The 18835-nt window shown below is 34.8% G+C and overlaps 2 protein-coding genes across 2 annotated transcripts; both read right to left on the bottom strand.

Annotated features, from left to right (window-relative positions):
- Positions 1 to 457: 457 nt before the first annotated feature.
- On the bottom strand, positions 458 to 2513 carry pxmp4 (peroxisomal membrane protein 4). Its single transcript, XM_044122635.1, has 4 exons — positions 2310 to 2513; positions 2057 to 2119; positions 1771 to 1969; positions 458 to 1191 (listed from the first exon to the last, which is right to left on the bottom strand). The coding sequence occupies exons 1-4, from the start codon at positions 2468 to 2470 to the stop codon at positions 925 to 927; spliced, it is 690 nt and encodes a 229-aa protein (XP_043978570.1). The 5' UTR covers positions 2471 to 2513; the 3' UTR covers positions 458 to 924.
- A 2923-nt stretch (positions 2514 to 5436) lies between these two features.
- itcha (itchy E3 ubiquitin protein ligase a) lies at positions 5437 to 18597 on the bottom strand. Its single transcript, XM_044122419.1, has 24 exons — positions 18478 to 18597; positions 17716 to 17785; positions 16749 to 16890; positions 15750 to 15874; positions 15087 to 15218; positions 14572 to 14620; positions 14291 to 14469; positions 13824 to 14079; positions 13452 to 13547; positions 13088 to 13262; positions 12379 to 12448; positions 12190 to 12274; positions 11597 to 11725; positions 11416 to 11488; positions 11207 to 11278; positions 11015 to 11103; positions 10651 to 10810; positions 10405 to 10538; positions 9390 to 9530; positions 9153 to 9273; positions 8595 to 8699; positions 7981 to 8077; positions 7808 to 7880; positions 5437 to 7654 (listed from the first exon to the last, which is right to left on the bottom strand). Exons 2-24 carry the CDS (start codon positions 17738 to 17740, stop codon positions 7555 to 7557), a joined length of 2628 nt encoding a protein of 875 aa, XP_043978354.1. The 5' UTR covers positions 17741 to 17785; positions 18478 to 18597; the 3' UTR covers positions 5437 to 7554.
- Between the last annotated feature and the right edge of the window lie 238 nt (positions 18598 to 18835).

An 18835-nucleotide genomic window follows, 5' to 3' on the forward strand; every position in this document is an offset into this window, starting at 1 on the left:
ATACAACAATCACATTACACAATATCATATAGCAGCACAATGAAATAACACTTTAAAATGAATTCCACATCCCAGGCTCCTAAAGGCACTTAGATAAAAACGTCTTTAAGTTTAAGTAGTGCGAACTGATGGACCTGTGGGGTTTCTTAAGAGGCATCATTCATGGTGAACAAATTGCTCCTCGAGTCAGAATTAATACAAAATCAAACCACCACTTGGAGAGAACCTCCATCTTGTCATATCAATAGCAGTTTGAATGTCCAAACACACTTTGCAAAAAAAAATAAGTACCTCACAGGATCAAGATAAGTTTTTCAATGAAAACTTTGCGTTATCACTTTAGAGACCTGAAATAAGCAACAGAAAATAGCTTGAAAACTTTTAGTTATAAATGTGTGTTTATATTTGACCAAAATATCCTAAATTGTCAGAAGCTGCAAAAATTTTATTACACAAATTAAGTCAGATTATTTAATTTTCATTTTAGCAGGTTGTTGAATTTCAGTACAATACACTGTACATTACAGAGTATTGCATATGTGTAATACTTTGTATTTTACTCATAAATCTTTCATCAAACATTTTATTCCTAAAACTCAGAAATCAATGATCATAAATGAATACATTTCTTTTAATATTATTGAAATTTAAAAATTAAACAAATTCTGGACTTGGCAAAACATCCCCAAAAATATAATCATACAAGGTACAGTGTGAATACAGAAAATTAATGTAGTGCTTTGCAATCATGATCAAATTTCACATAGATCACAAAATAAAATAAAAAAGGGTTTATTAAATGTCATAGTACAGTGTCATATCAAGAGTTAACAATGCAACCATTAACAAGAAAAGTTTGATTATTAAAAAAATATTTATTCAATCATTATCAGAAAGACTAAAGAAATCAGTAAAGTGTCAATTCTAAGATCCAGCAATCCTTGGCTTATTATAAACAAGGAAGTCTGAGATGTCATGCCACACATTGCTGTCATGATAAAGATAATTCATGGAGGACTGAAGGGAGGGTTGAAGGGTGTGAGGGTAATACTCAAACAACCACAACACGATTCCCCACACCAGAGTGGCAAAGAGTGGGAAAGGGTCTTGTTTAGGCGCAGGGATGAGTCCTTTTTCAACAGCCAGTCGAGACAAAGCGAATAAGATTCTGGACAGCAGGTACATGTTGATCTGAAGTGATTAAGTAAAAAAATAAGAAACTGTTAAACACGGGAAATCAATCAGTCCCAGGAAACGGGTAGAATCTGTAACTTTAAAGGATGGGAAAGAGATAAAAGAATCAAGTCAAAGTTTGGTCTATATCAGTACAATCATGAGTGAACTGGGTGTATTCCAATCAGGCTTAGGACATAGAAAGTAGGTTTTCTAATCTGTATATATTCTAGTCAGATTGTCAAGAAGTCCAAGATGCACAGAGATGGACTAATGGTCAGATCTTAACATTTTATGGTAAGTATCATTAGAATTAGTAACTATGATTTTTAGGACTTGTGTTTATTAATAAAAAGACTAAATATGTATGTTTTTTCTCCCTCATAAAAAGGCATAAATATATTTTTCCTCTCCAAGTCTAAAGTTGCAACAATTTTGGGGGGGGGGGTATTTCTACATAGATTTTTTATTTTTGAACAAGCTTTATGAACCCAAACAGGTGAACACAGAACGGCAGCTAAGGAAACTTTTATTAAGCAGCTTTTAACAGTTTTTTTTCCCTCAGACACTCCTGGCCTACAAAGCATCATACTCTACCTGGCTGTTAATATTGTTGTTGTCTCCAAACACCAGCCATCCTCCAACACAGGCAGCGAGGAAGGAGTGGGACTGGAGACTCTTTCCTTGGATCTTCTGCTGTAAGACTTGCAGTCCTTTGTATGTGAACACAAAGCAGGCCAGGTTCCTGGAGTGGGTGTATGTGGCTTTCAAAATGGCTCGAAGTTTGTCTTTTAAACTACAATGGGAATAAATTCAATGTGTTCACATTCAAAATAGACAACGTTGTAAGTAATTGAAGTAAATGTTCACATCAGTTACTGACCTGCCACTCCGAAACAGAAATGTCATGACCAGGGCATGTGGTGCTCTAATTTTTGCTCCATATCTAAAACAAACATGATTCACTCAGTTGAAACACGTCTGGTTTTAAGTAAAATAACAGTAACTACTACTGCAAGCATAATTTATTAGCTTCGACTCGGTATGGGACGAATGGCTTGATGTCTAAACCGCAGCTATAATGCAGTTCTATAACTAACGCGGCTAAGCTAGCTAGCTGATTGTGTTTTACTCACACAGCTCCATTCCTGAATCCCTTCACAACAGCCAAGGCGGCTTTGTATTTCTCCTGTTGTAAAAGGTTATTGATCGTGTACAGGACAGTTCTTATCAGGTCAGGATCTGCCATGACTTTCAATCGAACCGAGAGGGGACACAAATAAAGGTTGCGACTCATGTGTCACACAGACAATCGACCCCAGCCAAGTCCAAATTACTGGTTCCCGAGTCACTCCTTTCTGAACGACGTACTTTGTGTAATCTTTTAAATGAGCTCAAATAATGATGATGATTTGACGTTTAAATAAACTCAAATCAAATTGATTTCCATGGCAAATTTTACATTTAATTTCAACTTACTACAGTCCGAAAACCTGACTGTCAGGTTAATTGGTTTCTCAAAATCATAGGTTTTCAAACTCCAGTCCTCAAGGGCCGGTGTCCTGCAGTTTTTAGATGTGCCACAGGTACAAAACACTGGACTCAAATGGCTTAATTACCTCCTCCTTGTGTAGATAAGTTCTCCAAATCCTTGCTAATGACCTAATTATTCTATTCAGTTGTGGTGCAGCAGAGGCACATCTAAAAGTTGCAGTCCAAAAACATGACTGTCAGGTTAATTGGTTTTTCTAAATTGTCCTTAATCTTTTCCGTATGTTAACATTCCTGTATTAACAATCAATTTTATTCTGTTTCAATCTATATAATATTCAAGTTTTCTGCAAAGCAGAAGTTTGGGACTAATTAGCTGTAAGGTAAAAATCTTTGAGATTCAACTTTTGAATTGAATGAAGGTCAAACATCAGGTTAGTTAAGCTCTGCGTAGGACATTAGGAGGAGAAAGAAGAGAGATGTTAAGAAAGTAATGATCCCACTTTTAGAATTTTAATAATTTTACTCATCATTTGTTTTTATTCAGTTCTGGTCAACAGCACATTCAATTCATGTTATTGATAAATAGAATTAACCCACTGACTTTCACTTATCAAAAAGTTAGAGTTAAGAAATTAAATAGTGATTACACAACTGACAGTGGATTACAACAATGCTGTCATTACAACTCTGATACACGTTTGCATATTTCTACAGATTTCTGTCCCATGATTTGGAACACAGTGGTGATCAGAGAGACAAGTAGCAAAATCAACCAGCTTTGAGTCAGTGTGCTGTAAACACAAAGGGTTACAGCACGGGTAAACATATTAAACACCAGTTAGTTGTGAGTTGTGGTTGGACAGATTCGCATCCAACACAAAAAAGTTAAATAATTAGAAGAAATGGATACAATAAGTAATCATTAAGAGGTAAACGAAGGAAAACTAATCTTTGAATGTAGATAAAGCATAGTAAAAAAAAAAAAAAAAACTATAATAAACTATGTTTTATGGGAGTAAATTCACACTTAAAATCCAAGAATCTTATTTGTTTTTAATGAGTGATCTTAAAGGGAAACAGCAGATGGATAATTTTTTGATTTTTTAAGTAGAACACACATTACAATCACAGTCTTCAATTTGCAGCACAGTCCCAATGTAAAGCTAGGAGGGTTGCTAATAATTACATTACTACATAATGATTTTAAATCAGTCTGAAACTATGTGTACTATGTGTACTATGTGCTTACTGCTTATTTTCCCTTCACAGTAAAAGTGAGATTTAAACCTGTGTGTCACAATCTTAGAATAGAAAATTGTTAGAAATGTTTGAAAAAAGAAAATCCAGTGAACCTCAAACAGTATCACTAGTAGCTGTTTTAAATGATAAAATAAAAAAAGGGTTATATTTAGATTCATTGACAAAACATCTTTTTTCAGTTTTTATAATCATCTTTTTATATATTTGGAAAAATAAAAGCTGAAAGTTGAGGTACAACTTAAAGTACAACACCTTGCACAATTATTGGCACCCCTTGAAAGCATGTAAAAAAAAAATGTTGTGACATTAATTTTAGCAGTAGCATAATCTCACACAGACCACAGTAACTTCAAGAGGAATTTTTTAATCATTATTCTAGATGAGTAGCTATTTTCTTTCCAGCTTTCCTGATTTATAAATCTCATTTCTACCTTAATTAAACTGTATGGTCTCTTACCTTCTCCACTTTTGAAGATCAGACTTTAGTGTTACAACATAATTATCCTCTTGGTAAACATGAAGTCATTGATGATTAGATATCAACTGTGGCGCTGAATATCTTATTTAAATTTGTTATGCCCCCCTTCCCCCCCAACACATTTACTAAATGTTCTGAAATTTAAAGCTAGATTTTCAAAAAGTATTTCAGTGAGAAGGCTAGAGCAATTTAATTTTATCACCCCCACCCCAACATCTTAACAAGGGGTGACAATATTCATGAGGATGCTGTAGGTGCTCTTGTGAAATGTAGAGAACAACACTGACATTTAAAGGTTCACAATTTTACTCATTACCTTTCTATATAGCCTTGTTCTAGTAAAAGTCTTTAATTACAATGTAGAAATCTGAGCAACTCGCACCCTATAAAACTAGGGTTCTGTGAAACTAAGTTTTCTTCACTTCTTGGGCAATCCAGATGTATTGATGGATGAGCTTTTTTGTACTCACAAAGTGTATTTGTAGTTGAAACCAGATATTTATTCTAAGGTGTATGACATTAAGTCAAATTAAAATCCTCTTGTTTTAGGATAAAAATAAGACTACCACTTTTTTTATTTGCAAAATCAAGTATATTCAAATGTTTTAAATAATTTTTTATTAAGGCCCTCAAATTCAGAAGTTTATATGCATTAAGACTAAATCCATTTACATTTACCTTTAAACAATTTGCAAAAGCCTAGGTGATTAATAGCATGGCCTTGTAAGCATCTGATAGGATAGTTCACAATAATTGAGTTAAATGTGGATGTTTTTTGAGGTAAACCTCAATCACAAGATTTCCTTCAGTAGCATTGTGTGGATAACCTAAATAAATCAGTCAAAGCAGAAGGAAGAGAATGCCAGACCTCCACAAATCTGGTTTGTCCTTGGAATAACTCCCACCCTACTCATCTGTTCAAAAAATATTATTGGTAACTATAAAATGTTGAGCTGTGATAACATTCATAAAGGAGACAAGATTTGTGTCGTATAGATGAACATGTTTCACAGCAAAATGTGCACATCAACCCCAGAAAAAAACAAAACTTGTTTTGGTAAGATGCTGGCAGAATCGGGCAAGAGAGTGTGATTATACACCGTGAAACATGTACCAATGTTAGCTGTAAGGCGACTCGGCGAAGAAGTCATACCAAAGGTAAAATAAAATAAAAAATGTCACTTTGCAAATACACCTAGAGCCAAATACGTTAATATTTTTGATATATTGTGGTCAAATGAAAATAACACTGACATATTTGTCCATAAAGCAGATCATAGCAGAGGAGAGCGTGAAAATCCAGTAAGACAATCCCAGTTGTACAGGGTGCTAGCATCATGCTGTGTGGATGTTTTGCTGTGGGAGGGACTGGTGCACTTCACAAAATAGATGAGAAAATAAAATCATGTGGAAATATTAAAGAAACATCTCAAGACAGGCAGAACGTTAAACACATACATTGTCTGTATGTGTTTCCATACAGACAATGACCCTAAGTCTAGTTAGTAAATTAGTTAAAAAAGAATCAAAGTGAGTCAATGTTTTGGAATGGCCATCGCAAAGCCCTGATCCAATCCCATAGAGAAAATTGTGGGCAGAGCTAAAAAAAAACAAAAAACTTTGTGCGATCAAGGCAGATTGCATAACAGAGTCAGTCAGACCAGGTCTGATGGGAGGAATGGACCAAAACTCCAGCAAACTATTATGGGAAGCATGTGAAAAAATACCTAGCACATTCAAGTCATTCTACTCAAATGGCAAATATCCCAAATACTAATAAAATCTATTATAACTTCTGAATTTGAAGAAAATGTGAGGAATTGTCTTAAAATCTAATTATTCTGGGACTATTTTAATACGATTTAATGTAATTGTGAGGTTAATAAAACATATTTTTGAAAATGTGTCTGTAAATGTCTGGTTTCAAATGTACATAAGCAATAACAGTCACTTAATAAATGAAACCTGTAGGATTTTACATCTTAGCTGTTCTTGGATTCACTCCATTCGCAAAGCTGAACAGAACCTATCTGACACACCGTTGCTCCAGTTACGTAACTTGGGCTCTTGAGAACTAGCTGAGAACAGATTATCGCTCAGTTTAAATGGGTCATCAGTACCAGCTTTGTTATCACAGCCTTCACAGCTTACTTCTTCCTGACTGAAACATTTGGTAAACATTTATGGTCTAAAATGCAGATATAACAGTAGCAGCTATAATGGGACAGCAAACCACAGCAACCATACAGAATTTAAAGTTTGCAACAGATTTCTATGTTGTACTGGGATTTAACTTGAAGGTAAAAACTAAATCTTAGAAAAACTAACCAAAGCCCTGTTTGAATGTGACATTGGCAAAATTATGTGTTCTACAAAACTATTGCACTTAAAAATAGCTTCTTCTAATAGCAATCATAATCTCAATGCTCACAAAAACATGTGCAAACTAGTTGAACATATTAACCTGTCACAACACAAGAAAGTATTATTGCAATTAAAGTCATCACATTTAGCAAAGTTAATAAAAAACTGTATATGTTCTAGAAGATTCATATCAGTCACCTATTAGAAAAATATTCATTCATCCCACATTCCATCAAAAGAAAGAAAACAAAACCTCAATGACCTCAAATCAAAAGGGACTGTTTTATGTGTCAGGAAATTAATCTTCATATTATAAGTCAAAATGTACAGACAAGATTCTTTCCTTGTACATTATCAGGATGCATAGCCCGACAAAGTGGTTCTAAAGAAATGACTATGGAGCAGAATCTGTGCTCCACGTGTAGAAACTGCACTTACTCAACATACAGCAAGTGCAGGCATGCCAGAGTGAGAAAGGCGTTTCTTTTTTTAGTCTTTTTGTGCAGCAAAAGTGAGATTAAGTGGATCAGGGAGGAACAGATCATCAAGGTAGAAGACTCACCGATCCCTTGTTAAATAATGAACCTATTATGAAACAATTTTGTAATCTTTTGTGAATATGCTATTGAGGCAGACAGAATATACCATGGTGAAAGCATTTCCAGGCTGCAGAGAGAAACTGCTAAAAGTGCTTCTTTCTAAGATAGATCCTGCTCATTCAAGGTCAGCGATTTTCTGTTGCATCCACGGGTTATCGGGATGAAAATCAGGAACTCCTCTTATGATTATTCCTGCCCAAATCCTTCCGTTTCCTCAATGGCAAACATAAGTTTCTCCTTCAGCTGCTCATAGCTTTTATAAGGAGGGAGATCCAGACGATTGAAGCTAAATAAAAAAAAAAAAACAGTCAAAGTTACTCTTCTGACATTTTTTGTTGTCTTTTACTACATGTGACAAGAAAATCTGAGGTGCCCATTCATTTATGATATGTCATTTTGAGCAAAAAAAAAACAAACAAACAAAAAAAAACATTCTCACCATGTGTGACTTCGTGGAAGCCAGTTTTCTTTCCCCACTTTCTCAATGCAAAACTTTTGTGGACCATTGCTTCCTATTTACACACACAAGAAAACTGTATGAGAAAAATCTCATGACGGTGCAAAAAAACCCCCAAAACATCTGTTTTATACATCTGTATGGATTTTACGTACCCATCAAATCAGCAAAGCCACCCACAGGAAGACGGCAGGTGCCGGTGACAAACTGCAGGAGTCTCATTCGTTTTTCGTTGTCCATCTCCTTCACAAACTGCAAAACAAGTCATTTATGTTCCATTTAGTTTGGTATTCCCAAATACAATGAGATAAAAAAAATGGATATAGATTTGCACATTTATGCTGCGCTTTTCTACAATTCCAGCACCACATACTTACAGTGCCATTTTAACAGTATATTTTACTCTTTACATGTCAAAACAAATTAAAACATTATGAAACTGGCGTGTATAATTTACATATATGCCAGTCAGCCTTACCTCCTGCTTTCTGAAAACTATAATCAATATGAGAAAATAAATCTCAAACTGTACCTTTTTTTCTAAAACATTTTCTGTTTTGATAAGTTTGACTTAATCTTACTATAAAAAAAGAAAGGAGATCATGTTTCAAACTGCTCCAACGCATGAATGTTCAGAGATTTTTTGTTGCTGGATATGTTTTTTAATGAAAAAGCGTGAAGGTTATGTCCACCCAAGACCTGTTGAGATTTGATTCCTTGTTACATTAACAAATATAACAATAACAGAATATTCATTTTCAGAACAAACCTGCCAAAACCAAAGGATCTGCTTGCTGCTCCGAGCATAATGTCTATAAATTGTGTTTCTCTGCCAGTCCACCAGGTCTATTTCCTGCATTCCACACAGCATTACCTAAAAACAAAACATAGAATACATTGAACACATTACCACTATGACAGACTAAATACAAATTGCTGCTTATGTTGCAGGAAATAGTGCTTTACCTTATCTTCTATTATGGCAGATATAGTACATGAAAAAATCAATATAGACAAATATATCTGAAGATTTGATCAAATGCCATCATTGTATGCAACTGCTCCCCCTAATGTACCTAGTGTCTAAAGTACACATTAGGCAAGTTTTATTTTTAGGACAGCATTTGTGTTTTTGGTAATCTGACTGTATTCAGAGAGAAATGCCAAAAAAAATTAACATTTTAAACTATTTTACAGTCAATCTTACAGTTATCACAATAAAAACTGCAATTTATAATATTATTTTAATCAGCAATGAATGACAAGCACATTCAAAACAACCAACTTTTTAAAGATTCCTGAGAAAAACACCCAATTAGCTGTGTACCTCCAACTCCTTTGCATCAAAGTACTGAAGGTACTGCTGAGGAAGAACTTCATTGAAGCCCTCAAAGAATGCCTGGGTCTGCTCCTCCACCCCTCTGGACAGCCTCCACTCTGCCACCAACCTGTATAAAAAAATTAAAAAAACACATAATCTACTTTCACAACTGTTATAGTTTCGAGAATGTAAAAACAGCAAAAGAAGATTAGTAAATAGGAAGTGGAAATAATGCAGGTGTACCTGATGTATTCCTCCTTGTTGTCTTCAGTAACTGGAATGTTTCCTCCATCTGGTTTCAGCTCATGAGTGCTGACCTCTCCCAGGATCTCCTTATCAACAGAGAAGAACATCTCCAGACCGCATTCCTCTATGTTATTGTCCCTGCAAGACATAAAACCCACTTTATTAACCAATTCAGTTTAAATAACCATAGGAACACAGTTCCTCTAAGGTTTTACAGGCAGCAATGAAATGTCAAGTGTGAACTCATGTGGTACAGAAGAACCTCTAACTCATAAAGAGAAAATGGAAAACTTGATACATGACCTGTTAGCTAAGACTTCCAGGTTTATGTTTTAAGTGCATGGATCCATTGTTGTAGCTTTTTTTTTTCAGCCAGAAATAGAACATGCTTCTAATTCTAAGAGGTTACACTAACGCTAATCATTTTCTTACCTGCGGAAAACTGATGGAGATCATCAGAATTTATAGACTGAACATTAACATGTCGTGACCTCAAATTGTCCTCACTAATTACGAGAACCAACAAATGTTAAAAATGTGCTGGTTAATCAAAACCTTGGGAAACATTAAAAATCAATATCTGTATGAAAATCCAGAATGAAACAACAATGTGTTATTTGGTTCACATTCAACAGAGTTACATTTCAAAACTATTTATCAGACCACTGATTATTTCAGAAAATCTAGGTTGGCATAAAGATCATATAAGCTTTATGCCAAAATTCTTTAATTTTTCAGACTAATTTCTCCATAGTGATCAGACCTTATTTATATCATTTTAAATTATAAATATAAAACCTCATTATGAAATTTATAACAGACATTTTTACTGTAGTCAGGTGTTAAACCTGTGCCATTATTGCTCAATAGAATAACACATAATCTAGAATTAAAGATAATTTCACATAGTCTATTTTATTTTTCCAGACTTGGAAAATACACAAATTCCATGGTTTTCCAGATAATTACGTTCAATTGTACCTCACATACGTTATATACATGAACTACCTACTTGATCCAAATGAGTGAATTATAAAATTCGGGGTCAATGGACTCCAAGTCTTTAAGAGCCAGCGGTTTGTTCAAAATGCGCTTGTAGAAAGGCAGTGAGAAACCCGTGTCAATAAACTTTCCATGGAACAAGGCCTGAGGAAAAAGTAGAGAAACAAAATACGCATTTAGAGATTTTGAATGAAAGACATGCACATTCAAATGTATTAAGCCAAAAATTTATTTTAAAACCAATAGAAAAGGGTACCATGGCAATGAAGCGGCCAATGAATTTAAAGTATTTAAGATGATCCGGATTGATATAAGAAGCCGGGTTAATCTGAAGACAGTAGTTGTCCTTTCCAGCGTACTCAAACAAACAGTACATGGGATTTAGCACTTCATGGGAGAGCAAGAAGAACCATTCTCTGAAAATATCAACACAAATTACAAAAATGTATTAGCAATGAAAAGAAGTGATAGAATTTCTTGATGATCAAGATTTTAACAAAATATCTAAGCTTATATAATATCAACATTGGGTGTTGTCAACAAAATTTGCAAGTGAGACTTTTCACACCCAATTAGTCATAAAAAAGACACACCTGCATTAAAAATTTCAGAGGGATTACCTGGCTACGCCTCCATAGTCCAAGCCCTCCTCTCCAGGGAAAATGATCCACAGTCTCCGCCTCAAATCTTGTGGGTGAAAACTCATGATCTTTGAAAGCAAGGCTGAAAATTAATTCACTTACATAATTCATGTGCAAACAAGAAAATACCAATTGAATACCTCAAAATATGACAAAAAGACAAGATCTTACCTGCTGAAATGAATCCTCAAACAAAGTTTTTCTGGAGACGGTAATCTTGATATGCTGAGGCATAGATAATTGCTAAGAACAAACATAAAACACACGTGTTCTCAGATCCAGCAGAACTTTTTTTCATCTCTGAATAATAATGTAAAAATGTACATAAAAAAATAGTAAAACAGGACAAAATCAATTAACGATCTGATTTGTAAACATACCTGACACCAGAATCTGAAGTATTGCACTTTGGCTTTAAAGTCCCGAACATAGGTGATCTGCGGCCCATTCTCGCTGTAAAAGTGAGACAACAAACATTTTTATTGTGACAAGAATGGAAGACCTGGAGGTAGATCTCCTGTAACAGCAGGATTACTTTAAATGTTATGAAAACCAACTTACAAGGAAGATTTCCCTGTCCGAGGGTCGATGTAGGTCGTCGTTCTCCGGTTGTGGTCTACAAAGTACGGAATGTGGTCCACGGTGAACCTCATCTCCCACCCTTCAGGCAGGGGTTTGTCGTTCAAAAGACTGAACAAAGCATGCAATGAAAACACAGGATAAGAAAATAAGCACGCTTTACAGAGAAGCTTAAATTTATTCACACAGTCACAGTCAATTATTCTGACAATTAATCATTTTTTTGGATTAATTAATTTGAAATATTCTGTAGATTTTCTATTTAACCACTAAAGTTGATTTTATGCTAAATTGAAAATACACAAAACCGTAAATAAATAAATAATTAAATTCTTTTTTTTTTTTTTTTAAATAAGAAAAACATTGCATTGCCTAAAATCGCAAAGCAACTTTTTTAAAAGTTGTAAAAGAAGGATCCAAAATGTTTCCCCTTTTTCAAGTTTCAAAGTAGTCCTCATAAATTGAGCAACACATTGGAATGTTGCTGCTTTTCAGTGAAACAGAACGAATCCAGCTATTACCAAAGAGAGTTACAGCCATAAGACACAAGATAACATGATACAATATGCACTCACCCCTGTGTCCTCGGGTCCTCCCACTGTGTCATTCGAGTTGGATGGTGAACAAAATATACTCTGCCGTTGGTGTCTGTTCTCTTCTCTAAAACAAAAACATTTTTGTACATAAATGTACGTCAACTTACAGCAATGCATTTCTTCAACAGATCCTTATCATGTTTCTAAGACTTCAGTTTCTATATTTACCCCAGCCGTGTGGCAGCGGTCCCAGTGGATCAAACTCTTTAGTGGATGTGGCTGCAAACTGGTCCTGCAGCTGAGCCAGAAAGAATATGAATTAATAGTCCCTATTAATAAAATAGAAACATAGAGTATAATTCTGATTTACAAATAAGTAAACTGATCTTACTGAAATTCTTAATATTTACCTTATTGGTATATGTTATACTGAAAAAATATTGTTTTAGTTTATCTGAGTAGACAAACAAAGTAATAGATAAATAAGCAAACCTGTTTAAGAGAATAAAATAATAATAAAAAAAGGTCCATTCTGTCTTGTCTGCTTTGAAAAACTTAGATCACCCAGCTTGGATCACAATTTAGCTAATATAATATAATAAATCTTAAAAGTAAGAGAGAAAAAAAAGCTTATCACTCAAGACTCATAGCACTCATATTTTTTAACTTAGCATTCACACGTGCATACAGTGGGATGTTGGTTCAGCTGCACATCAGGAACGTCGCCCTCCAGCGGTTTTTTTGTTTGTTTTTAAATGTAAATGGACTTTGCATAAACAAACATTTACAAAATAAAATTGAAAATGACAAAAAAGTGAAGAAAGAGTAATAATGCAAGTAAAAATGGGGATGAGGTTTCTATAAATTATATAGAAACCTGAGGCAGAAAAAACAATCCTTAACTGAAGGTGAAAGTAATTAAAATGATTGTTCTCACCCCGTAAATGAACCTCTGGTTAAACTGGTGCATTGCTCCCTGGAGCTGGCTGCGCTGGTTCTGCCATTCCTCATAGTTGCGCACTGACTCCTGAGTGGGCCGTTGCCATGTTGTGGTTCGTGTTATGTGGTCAACATAGTATACTCTACCCATCGGGTCGACCCGCCGCTCCCAGCTAGGAAAAAAAGAAAGATAAAACAAAAATGTAAAATAATTAAATCCAGATGTAACTATAAGTGGTTGCAGCCAATTTAAATGAGACTAAAAATACTTTGCTCAAATTCCTTGTTTGTGCACACAATATGGCCAATAAAGCAGATTCTGATATTTCAGGATTCATTAAATAAAGCATAAAGCATGGTACCCTGTAGGTAGAGGCTCAGGTCTGTCCCAGGTTGTCCTTTTCTCAATGTGGTCCACATAATACACTCTTCCATTCTGGTCTACCCTTTGCTCCCATCTATAATACAATAAAAATTATATTAAACAAATTCTGATGCATTTCCAGTTAATAAAAAGAAATTGAAAAATCTTACAAACCTAAGATCCTGGAACGGTGAGGGCTATGGGTCTTAAGGTTTATTAAGCTTTGTATAACTATATGATCCTAGCTGACAAAAAAGTGATCTCTGAAACCAGAGTCATTGAAACCCATGGTACCATTGAAAAAAAGTATTTTAAATCCAATTAAGCTGAATTATTTAAAATCACAACAAACATAGTAGTTGCTCCTTACCCAGGTGGCAGTGGGGCATTGCTAATTGGGTTGACTCTGGGAGTGGCTGTTGTAGCTGGAGCTGCTGTTGTAGCTGGAGCTGCCGTTGCAGCGCCACCTGGTTTGGGAGCACAAGCCGTCTGTGAGGAAACGGCTGCTGCTGCTCGAGCACCTGCGTCATCAGGCTGGTCTGAACTTCTGCTTGCAGATGCCTGAGAGGACCCATCAGAAGCTGGTGCTTCACTCAGTTCACTGGGGGAAGAACTATTGGAAGAGCCTGGGACACAATGATGATAAGGAGCAGGGAAGAATAGCATATTGCATTCATTATTTTTGCAAAACTCTCTTTAACTTGAGTCTAATACCCCGTTGGTTAGTCAACAAAAACTAATAAATCTAAAAGTAGAATATCTGTCATTTGCTTTCTTTAAATATGATATCCATTTTTTTAGCAGCTCTTTAGTATATAAAATTGTGTGTTTTCCTACTTGGTGAGGCAGCAGGTTTTCGTGGTGTAGGAGGCGGCGGCCTGGCAGGCCTAGGAGGACGCGAGGAAGTGGAGCCCTCTGCAGACGGAGAGGGAGAACCTCTATCGCTGACAGTAAGACCATTGGGTACAATGACCCAGTCATCTGAGTCACTGGATGGAGACGTGTCCCGGCTTGATCTAAAAGTACAAGTGTAAGAAAAATTATATGGAACCTTATTGGAGAAAAACTGGCAAAACAATAAACCCAGGTTTGGATTTTCAAGTAAAAGTTTATAAGACCTGTTGCTTGTGTTGTCACTTTGTTTTGCATTTCCATTTGTAAGAGGAGCTAGGAAAAAAAGAAGAAAACTGTAACATCATGTATGACCATGTATCATTTCACTACCAGAAATGATCTATTTCATAATATTACCTTTGTGGTAATATTATGCCACTGATAATATTTATACTGATTTGCTTTCAAAATGTTTAATAGTGCCATTACAGTTGAATTTAAAAAACTTGTTTTTTGGTTATATATTACATGGCAGTCAAATTAAAAACTACCATTTTAAATGCTTGTGTAAGCTGTCCTTAACGAACTGAATGTATGAAATGCTTCTACTGCTCCCTGGAGGCAAATGAATGTAATGCAGATATTTGAATCTTGACAAAAGTCCCCTACATGAATTAAGCAAAGTAAACCATTTTAATCGTTTATACAAAGCCAATATAGCATTGACATTCTAATTCAAAAAAGGAAGTGTTGAACTTCTCCATTATTTCTACCATGACCTTGTTAGTGCTTGCCTTACCTTGCTCTCTTTCTGCAAGAGCAAAGGCTTCCGGGTCAACCTGCATGCCGTCCAGACAGATTGAGAGGTCCCCTACAATATCCTGAGGGTCTCTGTCGAAGGATAGTTGCAGCGTCTGAACCACCTCACACACTGGGATTAGGAGAAATCACATCGTTAAGAAAACAGCAACACGATAACAAAATTCAGACTTCAATTTAGAGATCAAAGTAGGAAAAGCATACAATGTTCCTCTATGTCCAAACTTTTACAAAAGAACAAGATTAGAAATATGAAAAAGGGTTATGAATGTTATCAAACCACAACAAAATATGCTGATAATTAGTACAGACAGGCATGCACTTTTTTTATAATAAGAGAGAACAGCCTCTAGAGTGTGCTGCATCGTTTAACTATACAGTTCTTGGCAAAACAGATAAAACATCCACGGACTAGCAACAGAAATGTAGCTCCATGGAATGTGAAGCTACTTATTTTATCTTATTTTATTTTAACTCTTTACTGAACAAGTGTAAAAACATATGAAAATTCCATTCAAACCATCTGATCCTACAGCAATTTTATAATTTCACTGACAAATGAAGGAAATTTAAAAAGGTGAAATATTTACAAGATTTTAAAAAAGCACAATTACATGGAAGAAATTTTCAAATGAATACTCACATTTAAGATCATTGGCTTTGAGGACCATGCCGATGTCCAGAGTGGCCATGCCCAGCAGAATATCTGCTTTCAGTGTCTGATGACTCCAAACACGAAAGATGAGTTTGCTGACTGGAGTCACAATTCTGCAGAAACGCAACACAGAGACGAGACTTTACAGCTGTGAGGCATTCACTCGACCACCATTATGTTAAGTACAGCTCAAACAGGGAGGTCCTTGACTGAGTATAACTTGAAAACATGTTGATGTTTAAGCTTCAAGGCTTTTTATGGAATTGAAGTGTTCTAAACATGCTCTAGATTCAGCTGTTCTAATTGAGTTTTTAAGATAAATTAATAATAAATGAGCCAATAATCAATTTGTCTTAATTTTGGCCCCAAATGATCACAGAAACTATGCAAATATAAAAGAAATTACTATACTATAACCTTATTTTGTTATTTCCAGTGTGTACTTTATCACGTGTTACAATATGTGTAATTTCACTTTGAACAAAATAATATGATTAAAGTTGTTCCATAAGTGAGCATCCTTTTTAACAGAAATCCTAAAGTACAAGGTATCTAAGTACACATTTTCTACATTTACAAATTAGGATTATAAAACCCATATCTTAAAAATAGATTGTAAAAATATAAACCCTTTTTTTACTTATTATGAAGGGGCATCCTATAGACATATAGTGTTCATCTCACAAATGTATGTGCTACAAATTGTACAATTGTATCTTCAACTTATAAGAGCTAGAATGAAATAAAAACTACAATTCCACGACTCCGTTTTCACAATTATATAAATACATGTCTAAAAAGCACATTATGTGTGCATTAAACATTAAAATATGTTCTTATTTTGTATCAATTCTATGCATAATCCAATAATTATTTATTTGAACTAAATTAGAGAGAAATGTATTTACAATTCCCAAGTTGATTTCTAGTATTTCGGCTAGTAAAAACCTGACTTCTGCCACAGTGACAAACAACAACAGTACTCACACAGTGAGGGCCTGCTTCCATTTGGGACTGTGGGTGTTGTTGCATTTTTCTGTTCTCTTTGACTGGCCATCCACAGCTACCTCAACATACGGACTGGGACCAAACCAGTTCTTTTTGTTTTCCTTTAGCTTAGCTGAAAGCACTAGAAAGAGGAACACAACCATGAAATATAAAGAGATTGGAAGTAAATTTCTGTATATATATGGTCATATTGATTTAGAGGTTGTAATTGGAAAACATACGAGGACATCATTGTATTATTATCATCATCATCATCATCATCATCATCATAAATGAATATCATCATATGAGCGCCAAACATTCAACTAAACACTTCACTGTACCAACCTCTGGCAGATTTATTTTAAGTGTTTACACCTGTCACAATAATTTTATTACTATCTATTATGTAAAAGGTTTGTTCTTTCAGTGTATAATTAAGCCTGTACATCCTGACTAAATTTTGTGTCATAATACCTACTCAATATTAGATTATTAATAGTATTTACATTTGCTTATTTTCCAACACCGCAACCAATAGGCCCTCATGAAACAAAGGTATATAATCATGTACTAAAATGTTCAGCCAAGTGTTAGAATCCTTATAAGATCACACTCTAATTAGTTAAACAGTAGCAAATAGTTTTTATCTCAATTGAGCTTCTTAGACGTTTTGAATTAAAGATTACAAAGCCATCGTCTGGGCTTTCCCAAGTGGGCTTAAGTCATAGTAATTTTAATATATGTAAACTGCTGAATTTAAATCAAATAATATAAAGAACAATATTTCTTGATATTTTCTGATTTACCATATAATAGTTTTTAACAATCCAAACTAACCTAAAGCAACAAATCTTTGGTCAGATATATTGTCAAAGAGAAAAAAAAACCTTGCTTTTAGAGTGTTGGTGAATATCTGGCTTCAAGTTTGTTTGTGGCTCTTAAATTTGTCAAAGAAATAACTTACCTGTAATTTGTAATTGTGCCTTCATGCTTCATCCATAACATTCGATTCTAAGTTGCCTTTAAAAATTAACCTGGAAGCAGAGACGACATGTGTAAATACATGACCCTGATTGCACATAATCTACAGCTTGATTAGGTTTGTTAGACTGAGGGAATAAAGCCCTAAATCATAAAATGTTTATACACAATTGACAAGAAAAATACGATGTTTGCTGCAGGCAAATTTGTAGCCAACTACTTCAACGTCTTAATTTTAAATGCATCACAATACACCTCACAAGGTGACTTGGTTTAATCTCGTCTATTTCTAGAACTCGTCTAGTCCCATAACAGAAAATCCCATCAACTAGTCGAACTAATTAGGTCTGACTCAGCCTTCCTTCACTAATATTTCTTCTTTTATACTGCAGTACATTTTCTTTTAGAATAAACAAAATACCCGATCGTTTTATTGTTGGTGAATTCAGTGTCTTAATAGCTGCTTTCCATCGTGAGTCAACTGTCATGGTACAATAACAGACTCTTGAGAGGGAATAAATGGTTTCAAGATATATTCAAGATTAATTATAAATGTCTTGCGATCTGCTCGTTTCGTAGTGAGTTCAACCACCATCAGGAACTTTGCTTAGAGGTTCAGACCGAAACGAGAATAAGCTAACCATGCACTGTCTTTCGTTACAAATGCTACCAGCATCCGGGCTTTCAAGCTACTCCGATTGTTCATTAAACAACTTTTAAATCAAACCAGATCAAATATCTTTACCTGTGAAAAACAGACAGTAATGGATCGCAAAAGGGCTTCGATCTCAAGAAACCCAGAATTGTTGACAGTTACATATCAGCCATTAACAGGGACTTCTGTATCACTAGCTAAATTCCTCATTTCCGGTTAATGCCTTTCAGAACAAAATAGCGTATTGCTACATAAAATATACACAAACAAATAAATAAATAAATAAATAAATAAATAAATAAATAAAATTTCGACCGAAACCAATTGTACGTACATTAATTGAAAAGTTAACTTGATATCCTGTTATCTTTCTTTTTGACAGTCTAATACTTATCTTGTTTCGTTCTTACATGCAAGTAAAAAACTTAATTGTATTCATGAACGCTTT

This window comes from Gambusia affinis, linkage group LG07, assembly GCF_019740435.1.
Source record: "Gambusia affinis linkage group LG07, SWU_Gaff_1.0, whole genome shotgun sequence".
Taxonomy (NCBI): Eukaryota; Metazoa; Chordata; class Actinopteri; order Cyprinodontiformes; family Poeciliidae; genus Gambusia; species Gambusia affinis.